This window comes from Blennius ocellaris (assembly GCF_963422515.1).
Source record: "Blennius ocellaris genome assembly, chromosome: 12".
In the NCBI taxonomy this organism is placed as follows: domain Eukaryota; kingdom Metazoa; phylum Chordata; class Actinopteri; order Blenniiformes; family Blenniidae; genus Blennius; species Blennius ocellaris.
In genome coordinates this window covers 21148502-21162093 of record NC_137661.1, presented here as the reverse complement: position 1 = coordinate 21162093, position 13592 = coordinate 21148502, and the positions used below count along the sequence as shown (strand labels likewise).

General features: G+C 43.4%; 1 protein-coding gene across 2 annotated transcripts; it reads left to right on the top strand.

Moving 5' to 3' along the window:
• The first annotated feature begins 3551 nt into the window (after positions 1 to 3551).
• Positions 3552 to 11940, top strand: cracd (capping protein inhibiting regulator of actin dynamics). 2 transcript variants are annotated; one of them, XM_080506874.1, is made up of 8 exons: positions 3552 to 3697; positions 4099 to 4231; positions 4329 to 4484; positions 5794 to 6009; positions 6119 to 8471; positions 9756 to 9946; positions 10042 to 10204; positions 10472 to 11940. In XM_080506874.1, exons 2-8 carry the CDS (start codon positions 4190 to 4192, stop codon positions 10630 to 10632), a joined length of 3282 nt encoding a protein of 1093 aa, XP_080363000.1. In that variant the 5' UTR covers positions 3552 to 3697; positions 4099 to 4189; the 3' UTR covers positions 10633 to 11940. The 2 variants fall into 2 exon arrangements, with proteins under 2 accessions (XP_080363000.1, XP_080363001.1); XM_080506875.1 differs by lacking the exon at positions 4329 to 4484 and having other exon boundaries at positions 3577 to 3697.
• The last annotated feature ends 1652 nt before the right edge of the window (positions 11941 to 13592 follow it).

Sequence of the window (13592 nt, the reverse complement as noted above, 5' to 3'; positions counted from 1 at the left end):
AATCATAGTTTGTTGTAGAGCCACTGTACGGTCTAATCTACTGTGTACCCTGGGATGATGTAAATTCATCCAGTGTAATTTGTAATATGGGATCATATGAAGTAATTCTAGGGTTTACTGTACTTTGTACCATGAGCCGATATCAGGTCACTCTGGAGTGTAGTGTACTTTGTACTACTTAATGATGTAGAGCCAGTAGAAACAATGATAGCGCAACTGTTTAACAGTGACGGCATCAAACAGCTGAACCTTTAAGAGCCAGACTTATACCAGATTTATTGCACAGCACAGAGAGACAGCCAACCACACACACTCACCTTAACACCTATAGGCATTTCAGGGTTACTAATTAAACATCGAACGCATGCTTTTGAACTGTGGGAGGAAATTGCACAGGGAGAACATGCAAACTCTTCCCAGGAAAGCCAGGACCCTAAATTCAAAGACTGGGATTTCTCGTTAGGCAAGAATACAAACGGCATCCCTGTGTAGCTCTTATTTTTTTTAACATTTTCTGGGAAAATCAAATATCAGTTGTTGTTGTTGTTTTTTTGTTTTTTTTTATAATTTGCCTATAATAATTTCAGACCTTTTTTTTCTAGTGTTGTTTGTTTGCAGGTCGTATTTATTTTCAAATCATGACCTTATACTAAGCTGGCAATCATAGTCTTTTATTTAAAGTATATAAAGATGACATAGAAAAAATATATATAGCAACTATAAAACACCCTGATTTTTATCTTTTTTACCTTAGATGTGTGAAGCAAGAGGTCTTTTGAGAAGTAAAGATAAGATGTCAAATTCTCCCTGATGGAAGGTCCAGGTCCACAGGACCAGAGTCACCAACAAGCTGAACTGCAAGCACACAGGAGGCTGCTCTCTCTGTAGAGTGCTGCCACTGAGTCGTCTCGTCTGCAGAAAAAAAAAAAATTGTCCTTTCCTGTTTCACGCATGAGTGTTTGAGCATGCCCATGGCAGAGCATTATGGGCTTTGTGCACGCTGCACGGCTCCTGATGCTGGGAGAGCATGCTGCAGGGAGACCGACCATCAGTGTAGCACCACAATATCAGACACTGCACTCAGAATCCGAGAGCAAGGGTGCTTCACAAGGATGTAATTAGCCACAATCCTATCAAAACGATATGAAAGAACGCTGTTTTGGTAGTGTGCTTCTGTCTTCATACGATGGGAACTGAGGAAATGATATATTTAAATTTTAACAAAAATGTCTTTTAAAAACCTCTGTGCAAGCAAACATTAGGACATCACAGAGTAACAAGGGCCCACCCCTGTTGTTCAAATAACAATTTATTTGTACCTTTATTCAGAATAATCTACAAAATCAAGTGGACTGCTTTTGTTAGGCATGAGGGTGGAAGAGAAGCTCTTCTGGATCAGCCTTCTTTTAACGTTCAAACTTAGCATGGAGATATATACATGCCCTACCCGAAATGACTAAAAGGAAACTTGTTTGTTACCCGTTTCTCTACAGAGCATAAACTGGCATCAGTTTCCACCAAGAAAAACATTTGAATCAGCAAATAAATAAACCAACGTGAAGTCTTAAAGTGGCCGTAAATAACAACATACTCAGTTAAGCCAGTGATATGAAAAAGAGTTACACACATATTACTTTCAAGTTTTGGCTCATAATACAGAATCTACAAAGTGTGAGAAAATACTCAAAACAGTGTCAATTATCACAACAACAACAAAAAAATCCACATTTGTGGATGTCAAATAGAAACTGCATGAATGTTTCATGAAATCTGGGTCAACGTTTGCCTTGAGTTCTCATACGTGTTGCACAATACTCACCTGAGAGTGCTGACGACATTCAAGTGACAAAGTGTGTTTCAGTGCGGCTGACAGAGTACACACTTGGTGCATCAGTCACGCAACAGTAATGCAGAGAGATTGAGAAACTTGTACATAAACATGTACACACAAGATCCAGTGAGTTATTTTTTCCAAGAAAACCATGTAAAATAAGAAGTGCAGAAGCTTCTGGATGAGGAGCCCAACCTGAACGAAAACCAGACTGGCAAGATTGGTGTGTTGGCAACTCCTCTGCGTATTCCTGTTTAGATTTTGGTGGAGCAGTAAGATATGACCTATTATTTGGAAATTTGGATTTTCCCCATTTCCTGAGGAAAAACTCTTAACCGTTGTAAAGCGTGGGAGGATTTAAATACTACAACATTTCTCCTAACATTTTCTCGTACATTATATCAATATGAAGTGTGGACAAGAATAAAACATGACTGTGCGCAGAATGCACTGTATCATCTCTCCCCTGACCTTAGATGTCCTGTTTCAAAACATGTTTTTATTCTCCTCAGGGTCTGGCTATGGGGGAAAATAGTTTACTGTATCATTTCCCATGATGCCTCTGGTTTAGTGAGCAGCATGCGAAGTGAAATCCCACACCAGTTGCTACTTATAGCTCTGAAAAAGACACCCACGGAGCCCTGAGAACGCCTGTCTGCACAGTGGTGTAGAGTGGCTTTGTAGCTGTGTAACCTCACCCACTTAGTTCAGTCAGTGGCCTTCCAGAAGTACATAGACACACACATACACACACATGCATTACAAATACACAGACAAAGGGAAAACACAAAGTGGGACAGATGTAGACAGAGGAAGCAATGAGAAACGTTCCCCACTGCTGATATTAAAATGTCTGTTTATGATTTTAAAAGACCTCAAGTCTCATCTTTGCAATCCTGAGGAAAAGGCCGAGCGACGTGCTTTTCTCTGTCTGTGGGAATGTTTAGTTAATGTAAAAAGGGTTAAACTTTGCTGGCAGTAAGGCCGAGGAGGAAATGAGGACATGAGTTGAAAGTCCACTGTTGGCTTCTTAACATTGAGTCTTCCACTTAAAACAGCACCAACAAGGTTTATTACACTTTCCTTGTTTATGACATCCCAGTAAACCAGTCTTTGGCTTTGGCAGCGTGTTGCTCCTTTATTGCCCTAACGTCACAACGTTAACTAGATCACTTCACTGACAGACACGCAAAAGTATAGCAGCAACTTTGGCCGTTGTTATCAAGAATGGATAATACAAATGATCCAAAGGACCAGCGTTGACTTTTGGAGCTGTGTGAACAGGAAGGGGATCTTTGTGGGTTTCACTGCTTTCTATTCTCTCTGGACCAATCGTGGATTTTCGTGTTCAGTCAGTAAATCAGGGATTTGGTCACCATTTATTATAAAGCTGCTGTGGCTTTGGATGCTATGTTTTTGTGCCCGCTGTTTATCTTTCGCACTTCCTGTAAATACTACTGAGTATAAACGAAATGAGCCAAGGTTTTCTTCTCACCCCATCTGCTATTTTGATTTGCTTTTGTTCTTAACTCTGGTATTTGCACTTCATCATCTGAAAACACACACTGAGGGAAAAAAACCCCACTGCCATAGGCATTGCCGTTCTCCTTATCTCATCGCCTGGAGGTGGAGATATTGAGATTGATGAGCTGATTGCGTTTAGCTATGGTCATCATCTGATTTCTTTTTTCTGGCAGAGAGAAGGCGACAAGGCAAATTCCAGCCATTCAGGCGGCTGTTCGGGAGGAAGAAGAAAAGAGAGGGAAAGGGAGGCTTTGATGGAGCAGAGCTAAAAGCGAGTTTTTCTACTGGAGAGGTGTGCAATGGGGTTGTGTCAGACGAAGAGGAGGCCTGTCAAAATTTGAGGTCAGTAAATTGTTATTTGTCTGTGTTACATGTGAGAAAACATAGCTTTTCTTTTGTATGTTTAACATTTTCTGACTTTTCCTTGGACTTCTTTCAATTTGATGCAAACTTTTTTGAAACAAAGATTGTCACATTATGATTGTGTTTCGAACTTAAGTAGGGAAAAGGTTGAGGGTGTGCTAAATAAAACAACTGCTTCCACAATAAAAGGCTCCACACGATTCGACTTTCACTTCGTGTAATAACGAAACTGCCCGTGTGTAAGGAGGTCATTCATTTCTGTGTGTAAAATGATTTGTGAGGCGATGCTGCAGTCGGCTCATGATGAATGAATTAACGGCTGAATGGTAACAACTCTGCAATTCTGAAGATGCTTTGATTTTTTTTTTTTCATTCTACAGGGAGTTGAATCCCATTGGCTCTCGGGCTCTCTCGCACGACAGCATCTTTATCCCAGAGGAGCCGGTGAAGGAGCCCGGGCTGGATCACAGCATGTCCCAAGAAAACGTCTCGGATAAAGTCAGAAATCTGCAGGTGAGTTTATTGGCTATATTTGGGTTCAAAAAGTCACTGAGCAATTCTCTTTGGTATGCCAATCAGTTTGCTGTGATCTCTTTGGTTGACCATACAGAGGCAGATAGCACAAGGCATAAAGTTTGGCCAGAGGCCCTCGTCTCTGAGGAGGAGTGAAGGAGATGAAGGCAGTTCAGATGAGGAAGAGGTTCCCCGGAGTCCTATGAAGGTTTTGGCTCAGGTCGAATCTGAGCCACCAAAAGCAGAGCCAAAGGTAAAAATGGATTAACTATTCAATATTGCACATTAGATTCTTTACAGGTCTAATTTGTAAACCTTCTCAAGCGTTTAGAAGGTCCAGAGATAAGTAAATGAAGTTTGATTGAACGTTGACTGCATACTTTCAACTCTTTGGGTACAAAATTGTTAATTGGACTCTGTTGAGCTATCAAATCTAAGCTCAAAATTCCATTCTGTTTGATTCAATCAATTTGTGGTTATCAAGCGCTTCAGCCATAACTGTGTTGCCTGTTACCTCCACCACTTTTGGCCCATGCTGCTGTTTTTTTTTTTTTTTTTTTTGTTGGAATGAGGGGCCAGACTGACTCAGCTGGCAGTGTTTTTACGTGTTATCTGACTGCTCACTCACATTTCGGTTCAAAGAAAATGGATTGAAAATTCAGGTACAATTAAGGAATCAAGGCATGGAAACAGTATACCATGTTAAACAGTTCATATCATGTGGACATTTTAAATTGATGAATCTTTTCATATTTTGTATTGTCCAGATTATGTGGCATACAATTGAAGCATAACAGAGACTATCTAATGAGAATAATTCTACCATGCTATATAAGCAAGTCTATAATCGTCATGATCAGCAAGATGCATTGGTGAAAAAAATCTGGGCAAATTAGTAAATGCTTAAAAAGTGGGCTGAACAATGTCCCAAGGTATGTTTCGCTTGAGTCTGTAGTTAACTTGAAAGTAAAAAGAACTAAAAGAAACAGAACAATAATAAAACATGTATTGGTTGAACATGAATCTGTAAAAATGTAATTTGGAAAAGAAAACCCCAACATAATTTGACTAAACAAACCAAAACAAATCCTTCATTGCTGTCGTTTGAGTGCGAGATTTTTCAGACCGAAATCCTACTGTGACAAAGGAGAGAGGTCGGGACCCAGCATGGCACTGTTGTTTGTTTTTGTAAGGAAACCCTATAGACTTGTGTACAGAGAACAATTAGCTATAATTGTTTAAAAAAAAATCGAGAAAACTCGACATTTGTACGTAAAGATGACGAATTGGATGCTGTTCGTGGTGAATGTCAACTATTTTACTACTTTTGTGGACTATAAAACTAGTGTATTTCCCCTTCAGGGGGAAATTGTGGGGGAAATTGTGAGCCCACCCCCCCGCCCCCGCCACACACACACACACACACACACACACACACACACACACACACACACACACACAGACACACACACACAATATTTAATTGTGTCGTTACACAAATAATAAAAACTTGGGGTTAGGGTTAATAATTAACCCTAATTATTGTATTATTGTGTTTAAAGCAGGTCCAAGGAGCTCCTTCAAGTGGACCACACAGCACCCCAGTGAAGTCGCCGAGATCCAAACAAGTTCTTCCGCCTGCTGGCACAATTGAGTCCATCAACTTGGACGCCGTCCCACAGTTGGTTCCTCGTCTGGATAACACGGCTGCCAAGCATAAGCTTTCCGTCAAACCGAAAAATCAGAGAATTTCTCGTAAGCATCGACGTTTCACACAGGTGAGTCACGTAAATGATACTCAGCATGTTGTTGATTTCATCTCTGACAGCTCACATTCTTTGGTTGGGGTTAGTGAAATAAACACTAATCAGACATTTGTATTCTTAGGACTTCCAAGAGGTTTCTCTTCCTGGTGTGGTGCATGAGGATCTGGAGGCAGCAGGGGTCTCCACTGATTACCAGCGCAGGGCTTCGGTCGAGTCTCTTGAAAGCCTCAAGAAACAGAGACTCCATGAGGATGAGCGACAGGAAGCCAGGAGGAAAAGGGAGCTGGAGGAGCAGCGGCTCCAGCAGGAGGAAGAGGATAGGAAGAAGAGAGCTGAGGAGCTAAGGCTGCGTGAGCTGGAGGAGGAAAGATGTCGTCTACAACAGCGGGAAGAGGAGGAAAGGAGGCTGCGAGAGGAGGCGGAGAGGAGGAGAAGAGAAGAGGAGGAGAGGAGGATCCGGGAAGAGGAAGAACGGAGGAGGCAAGAAGAGGAAGATCACAAGAAAAGAATGGAAGAAGAAAAGAGGCTGCGAGAAGAGGAGAGAAAGAGGAGAGAGGAGGAGGAGGCGGAGAGGAGGCAGCTGGAGGAGCAGAGGAGGAAAGAGGAAGAGGAAAAGAAGAGGAGGGAAGAGGAAGAAAGAAGGAAGCGTGAGGAAGAGGCGAGACGGCAGCATGAGCTTGAGGCAGAGCAGAAGAGGAGACTGAAGGAGGAAGAAGAGAAAAAGAGAAAGGAGGAAGCAGACAAAGCGAGGTTGCATGAGATTGAAGAAAAGAAAAAGATGGCAGCAGAGGAGAGAATAAGAAAAGAGGAGGAGGAGCAAAGGAGGATGTCATTGGAGGAGGCTGATGGGGGCTCTGACACACAAGAGAGGAAGAGGAGGGCAGAGGAGCTGCGTTGGAAGGAGATGGAGGAGAGACAGAGGCCTTTCTCTTTCAAAGTCTCTTCTGGAGAGAAACAGATTCTCTTCCAGAAGGTCAACCTCACGCCCGTTACGCCAGCCTCTGGCCACCAGAGCACCGCTGCTGCTGATCAAAGAGAGGGCGCTAAAGCTTCCTCCTCTGAAGGACCAGATTCCCCCAACCTGCCAACGTCTCCATACGTCCCACACACAGCCATCTTAGTGACCGGTGCCCAGTTATGTGGGACAGCTGTCAATTTAGACCAGATAAAAGACACGGCCTGCAAGTCCCTGCTGGGTTTGGGCGAGGACAAAAAGGCCCAGGGAACGCCACCGACAAAGTCCAAGACCTCTCCAGACCGTAAATCTGGAAAAACAAAATCACTCAATGAATCTGCACTATCTACAGACCAGGCCAGTGCAGCCGTCCTGGCAGAGTGGGCGAGCATCAGATCAAAGATATTCAAGGGGGTTGAGGAGGGGAAATATGATGAGTACCCAGACCCGGGCAAGACCCCAACTTCACCCAGCAGTGAAGAACAGCCTCTGTTTGCCCACACCAACCTCAGGAAGACCATGTCTGCCAGCGCCAAGTTCTCCATCACGCCTGCAAGGAAAAAGTTTGGGGACTCGAATAGAAACTCTGAGGTGTTTGGTCCAGATGATAAAGAATCAGTAGAAGAAGCTGCTCTCTCTGATAGCCACACTGCACCCTTCCCAGGTCCGAACAGTAAACCTCAGACAAGGACAAGTAAAACAGTTCGCATCGTAGAAAGAGGGTCTGAGGAGTGTATGTTTGCCAAAGACCTCCCTTCTTTCCTGGTTCCGAGTCCTGGAGCCAAACACGAGACGGCCGAGCTGAAAAGTAGGGCTCAGAGTGAGATAGAAGCATATGAGAGCAGTGAGGGGGGTGAGGACCAAGGCCAGGATGGTGAGGATAAGCCCACCCCATTCGGCATAAAGTTGAGGAGGACCAATTATTCTCTACGTTTTCACAGCGAACAGTCCACCGAGAAAAGGAAGAAACGCTATAGTGCCGGGGACAGTTTTGATGGTGTTCCTTCACCGCTCACCCCCATCGAACCAGACTCTGATGTTTCATCTGTCTTCTCTGACAGATCAAGTCCCACATCACCTCTGAGAGAGGGTGTGGTTGGCAAATACTCACACGCAGCTTCTTCCCCGTCTGCGTCTCACGGGAAACTGGGTAAGTCCACCAGTCCCACGCCATATGGCGAAGGTGAGAAAGTGTTTTCTAAGCCACCGGTCTATCGAAGACCAACAACCTCACCCAAACCCACGGGTGCAGTCCCAACACCTCCTCCTTCACCACTGCCCAAGGCAGTTCATGGGCTTCCCAGCAGTGACATGATCCAAAGGACAGGAGGTCCAGATTCATGCAGCCAGGACCAGCCATGCAGGAGCGAGGAACCATCAGCAGTGGCCCAGCTTCACAAGACCAGCCAAGGTCAGGTCCAAGGGGAAGAAGAGCAGAAGGAAAAGAGGTCCTTCTTCCCCTCCATTAACATCCCGTGGAGAGAGAAGGCAGATAGAAAGTCTGAGCTCATTAGAAAAGGTCAGTATCAGCAATCTTGCATTTGCTTTGTTCATGATTTATAGAGAAAATGTTTTCCATGGGGTGGTGTCTCTAAAGAAGAGTGACTTTTTAGGGAACATATATGAGATGTTTCTATTCTGGTAAATGTAAAGCTACGGCTATTCAACTCGGTCTGTTGAAAGACAGCTGACTGACACGAAAGATGCACAAGTATTCTTCTTTAAAGGTGCCTGGAAACAGGTGTTATGAGGAATATTTCATTTGATTTGATTGCTTCATTTACAGTGAAGATTTTTTTTTTTTTTTTTTAAAAGGACATACATCTTGTAATGCCATTTCCGGTAGCCAACACTATTGAACAAGATGTGAGTGTGTGTCACTGCCTGGGACTCTGTATCTGTGCTGTGATGGACTGGTAACCTGTCCAGGGTGTATCCTGCCTTAGCCTTCAGTTAGGTTAACAACCTAAAAGAATAAAGTTTTACAGTGGTTTGCTCCAACATCCACAACCAGTCCTGTTGTTGGTATAGAACAGATGTATGCTGATTGTTGAAGCTGTGTACATGTATCAAGGAATGGTATATACATTTGAATGAAATGACTACTAATGAAGGCATCTTTTTGTGTGGAATTTGCATGTTCAATCTGTCCCTGTGTCCTCATCTTCCTCCCGCCATCGAAAAACGTGCTTGTTAGGTCAATAGATGACTCTCAGTTGCTCTATGGTGTGTGGATGTGCGTCTCTGCGGTAGCCATGCGATGGACTTGAACCAAATCCTGGTTGTACCCTACTTTTTGTCCAGCTGGGATAGGCTCCAGCTGCCCATGACCCTAATCTTGATAAATGTGCTATGCAGGATTGATGGATGGATAGATTTCTGTTGGATGCAGATTTAGTAAACCCCCTTGAGACCAGGATGAATTATCACAACCCCTGTCCAGGGTTGCGGGGAGCTGGAGCTTATCCCAGCTTACTGGGGGCGAGGGGAGGTCACCCTGGACAGGTCACCAGTCCATCACAGGGCAAACACACAGAGACAAATAACCGTACACACTCATACAAAAACCTAGGGGCAATACAGCAACACCAACTATACATGTTTTTGAACTGTGGGAGGAAACCCATGCACGCACAGGAAGAGTATAACGCCACAGAGAAAGGCCTGAACGGTTTTTGAACCCAGACATTCACACTGTGAAGCAAGAACGCTAGCCACCGTGCCACCATGCAGCCTTTATACCTATCTATTCATTCCACATTGTACCTACATATTATCTCAACGTGCTGCTGTTTCTCTGCAGAAAAGCCCTCTTTACAGAGCAGGCACTCTTTGGACAGTGCAAAGATCCAGGAGAAAGAAGCTGGACCCCTATGGATCACACTGGCTCTACAGAAGCAAAAAGGCTTCAGGGAGCAGCAGCAAAACCGGGATGATCGCCGCAGCCATAGAGAAGCTAAGTTGGCAGAGAAACATTCTAGAGACAAAGATAGTGTAAGCACCCCAAACCACTCTTCACCCGGTATTCTTAATATCTCTATTAGCAAAATGTTTCCGCTGTTTTACACAATCACAAATCCTATTTGCAGGCGACACTGTTGAGCCCCACAGAGAGCAAAGGGAGTGGGAGCACCAGTCCTTCCTCTAAACCTCAGACACCAGAGGAGCCCAAGAGACCCGACAGCCTCCTGGGACGATTTGACCGCAGAGAACATCTAAAAAAAGCCAACACTTTACCAAGCTCCGTCACTGGTAAAAACCTACATTTACGTTCAACACTGTGGGAATTAACAGTCTTTTATGTGTAATATCAATCTTTTGTTTGGTGAATCAGCTCTTCTTTGTTCTTTTGTCACATAAATATAGTTTAAAGACATTTATTTAAAGCTTTTGGAAATGTTTTCTGGATCAAACTGTATAAATAGAAAAAACACTTGCCTGTGTTCTCATTGGAAGGTAGTCTTTTTGTCTGAGACATAAAGGTCAAACCTTCATCCTGCATGTTTTTTTTTTTTCCAGTTGAAATTGCAGACTCCACGCCGTCGCCACCTGCTGTCAAGGAGGTGTCAAAACGATTCCCCTCCAGCGACTCTCCGCAAGTGTCCACAGAGCCGGCGTGGCTGGCGCTGGCCAAACGAAAGGCTAAAGCCTGGAGCGACTGTCCGCAGATCATCAAATAACACCCCACACACCCCAGTTTGGCACGGGGGACTCTGGCCTGCATCAAAACTGCACACTGCCCATGGACTCAGAAGCACCTGTCCCCTTCCCAAGACCTCCACATCTCATCTCTCACCATGAACACTCGTCCTGACTGTGAAACAAGTAAAAGCCCTCAATCACCTCGTGACTCCACACACACACAGACACGCATACACAAACACACACACACTGGCTGGTATTATCATCATGTTAAAGTGCGCTTCACATTCAGATATTCCAATACAATCGCACAGATATATGTAAACAATTGTTGCGAGCATGCACAGACTGTATTCAAACACACAAGGTATGTCCCCCAAAAGAGTCCTCAGCAGCCAATCATGACCATGTCTGGCCATTGCAATAGCCAATCCTGATTCCTTTATTTTGTAGCCAACTGTGTCAACATGGTTGTAAATATATCATTTGTTCAACTCTTCTGAATCCTAGAGACGAAGCTCTGACATATGGCAGTGTTTACTCAGCTGATGGTAACTGTCTGAATTCTATATTAAGGGCTACCAGTAAAAATAATAACTTCTGGACAACTGATGGAAGTGTTACAGGCATCTTCTTTGCGCTCCTTGGTATTATTTATGTGAAACAGAAACTAAACTATCTTCTATCTGAGCCTTGTTTGTCATGTGAAAGACACGCCTTCCCCGTTTTTTAAACTGGAAACCTTAGCCTAACAATCCACACTGTGTCCGTGATGACTGTGATAGCTGTCTAAGAAGCTATTGTACAATTTTGCTATTATAAAGTAACGGAATTTGTTGTGATCACTCATGGTGGGTGCACCTAAACACAGCACTGACGACAACAAGTGTTATGGGGCATTTATATATAACTGTGCGTTGTCCTCGCAGCTGTGCGATGGCGTAATGAGGATTTTCCCCCCATTTTTTTTTTTTTTTGTTGCTTTGCTTACAGAGACTGAACACCTGGTGGCTGTAACTTCTGATTCTTGTAGCTGTTCTCCTGTAACACAAATACGCCATCACATCCTACATAATGTGATATGAGCTTACAAAGCATTTCCTCAATGAAAAAAAAAGAAAATCAATCCTCATTTCCTGCCACTAACTTAATGATCTGTATGTATGTAAGTATGTACTGTTTGTAAGTCAAAGGCATTACCAGAGCTTCGGTCAGAAAGAGGCCCTCCGCTGCCCAGTCACATCATTCTGTTTCTAACTTTGGTCGTGCACAATAGTGTAGTGTACGCAGTGTTAAGTGTAACAAAAAATGTTTGGTATTATTTGCACTTTTTTGTCCCACTTAGAAATATTCATGAGAAAATTATTAAAAAGATACAAACTGTTATGAATAATGTAAATTAAATTACTGATGTCTGAACCAATGGGACTGCTGGCTGATTATTCCTGCTCTACATCTTAAATCAAGAACTTTAATTAAAAGCCAAGTTCCCAAAGCACCCTCTGTGCTCTGGCACAGAGACTGGATTTATTATTCAACACATGCCTTTTTGTTGCCCATGAATAGTTTTAGGTAATTTACGTGATTGTTGTGACACCTGACTGTAAGAGAGCACACCAATGGGGATGAAACCAACTACCAGAGCAACGTGTGTGAATCCATCATTGACATGATGCCATTAATGAATGCCCAGCCCACCCGAAACCACCTTCTGCCTTCCCCAGAGTCATCGAACAAACCCAGAGTGGCATACACCTTGAAAGTCCAAACCAAAGAGCCATCTGAGCAGTTCAGAGACAGTACAGGCAACAGTCATGTGAGCTGTTTGTTGGACATGATGCACAGAGAGGAGAAGACCGGGCTCTTTGTTAATGACTGCCGCAGCTGCAGAGAAATACAAGAATTGGACATTGAATCAGGACAGTATTTTACTGTTCCTTCAGCTCAGAAATTGCAAACATAGTGTCCCAGTTCTGCTTGTCATTAGTGGTCAAAGCAGCATGTTTCAATCCACAGAGATGATCACACAGTAAGATAATCCCAATGTGACCAGAACGCTGGTCAGTGATGAGAAGCTGTGAAGGAATACAATGAAAGGAAGCACTTGTAAGACGTACAATCCCAACAATACATTATACAATTCTTTGTAATATACCACGACATGCTATTCCTCAATCGGGATGTGAAGTCATCACAAATATATCTAATTTTGCATTTTACCGCTAGATAGTGATGTGCTGGAGGATTTCAAATGGCGTGATATAAAAGTGGAGTGGTCTGTCCCTTTCCTTATTTTTGTTCAATAAAAGTCACCGAGAGGGACAGGTCGAGGTGTGGTGAAGAACTTGTTTCCAAATGCACTGACTCAGATGACAAGGCAAAGTTAATTTATCTGTCGAACCAAGTTTCAGTAATAAAACATTTCAAAGTCCACAGCATCAAACAAGTAAGGTGAGAAAGGTCTAGTTTGGGTTTTTAAAAATCCAATATCAGAAACAGTGAAGTGGTGAATAAATGAGCTCTTTCTCGAAAGTTCACCGTGGGGAGTTAGGCACAAGGTGGGGCGAGATTCAACGCATCAGAAACTCTGTGCGAAGGCAGCGGCACAGACAGCTGGCTCAGGGCGAGGCTATTCAGATCTGAGTCTGTGCCGCTCATCTTCTCCAGGTGGTGTTTAACAGAGGACGGGGTGGGAGGTTCGTTCTGCACGCTGCTGCGTGAGGAGGTGGAAGCTGACGGCTGGTCTCCAGATGCAGATGTCATGACAAGGACAATCAGTTAAAAGCTTTTAAGCAAACCAATAGACTGAGCCACGTAACCCTTTTATTCTTGAAACACAAAGTAACTCTTGATATATAGTCTTCAACGGTTTTCACAAATGATTTTACATTAAACCTTATTCATGTTTCAATGAATTATTTGATAGTATGGGACATGGATGGATGGATGGTTTTACCCCAAACTTGTTTTTTTGTGTGTGTTTTTGCATTTTCCCTCT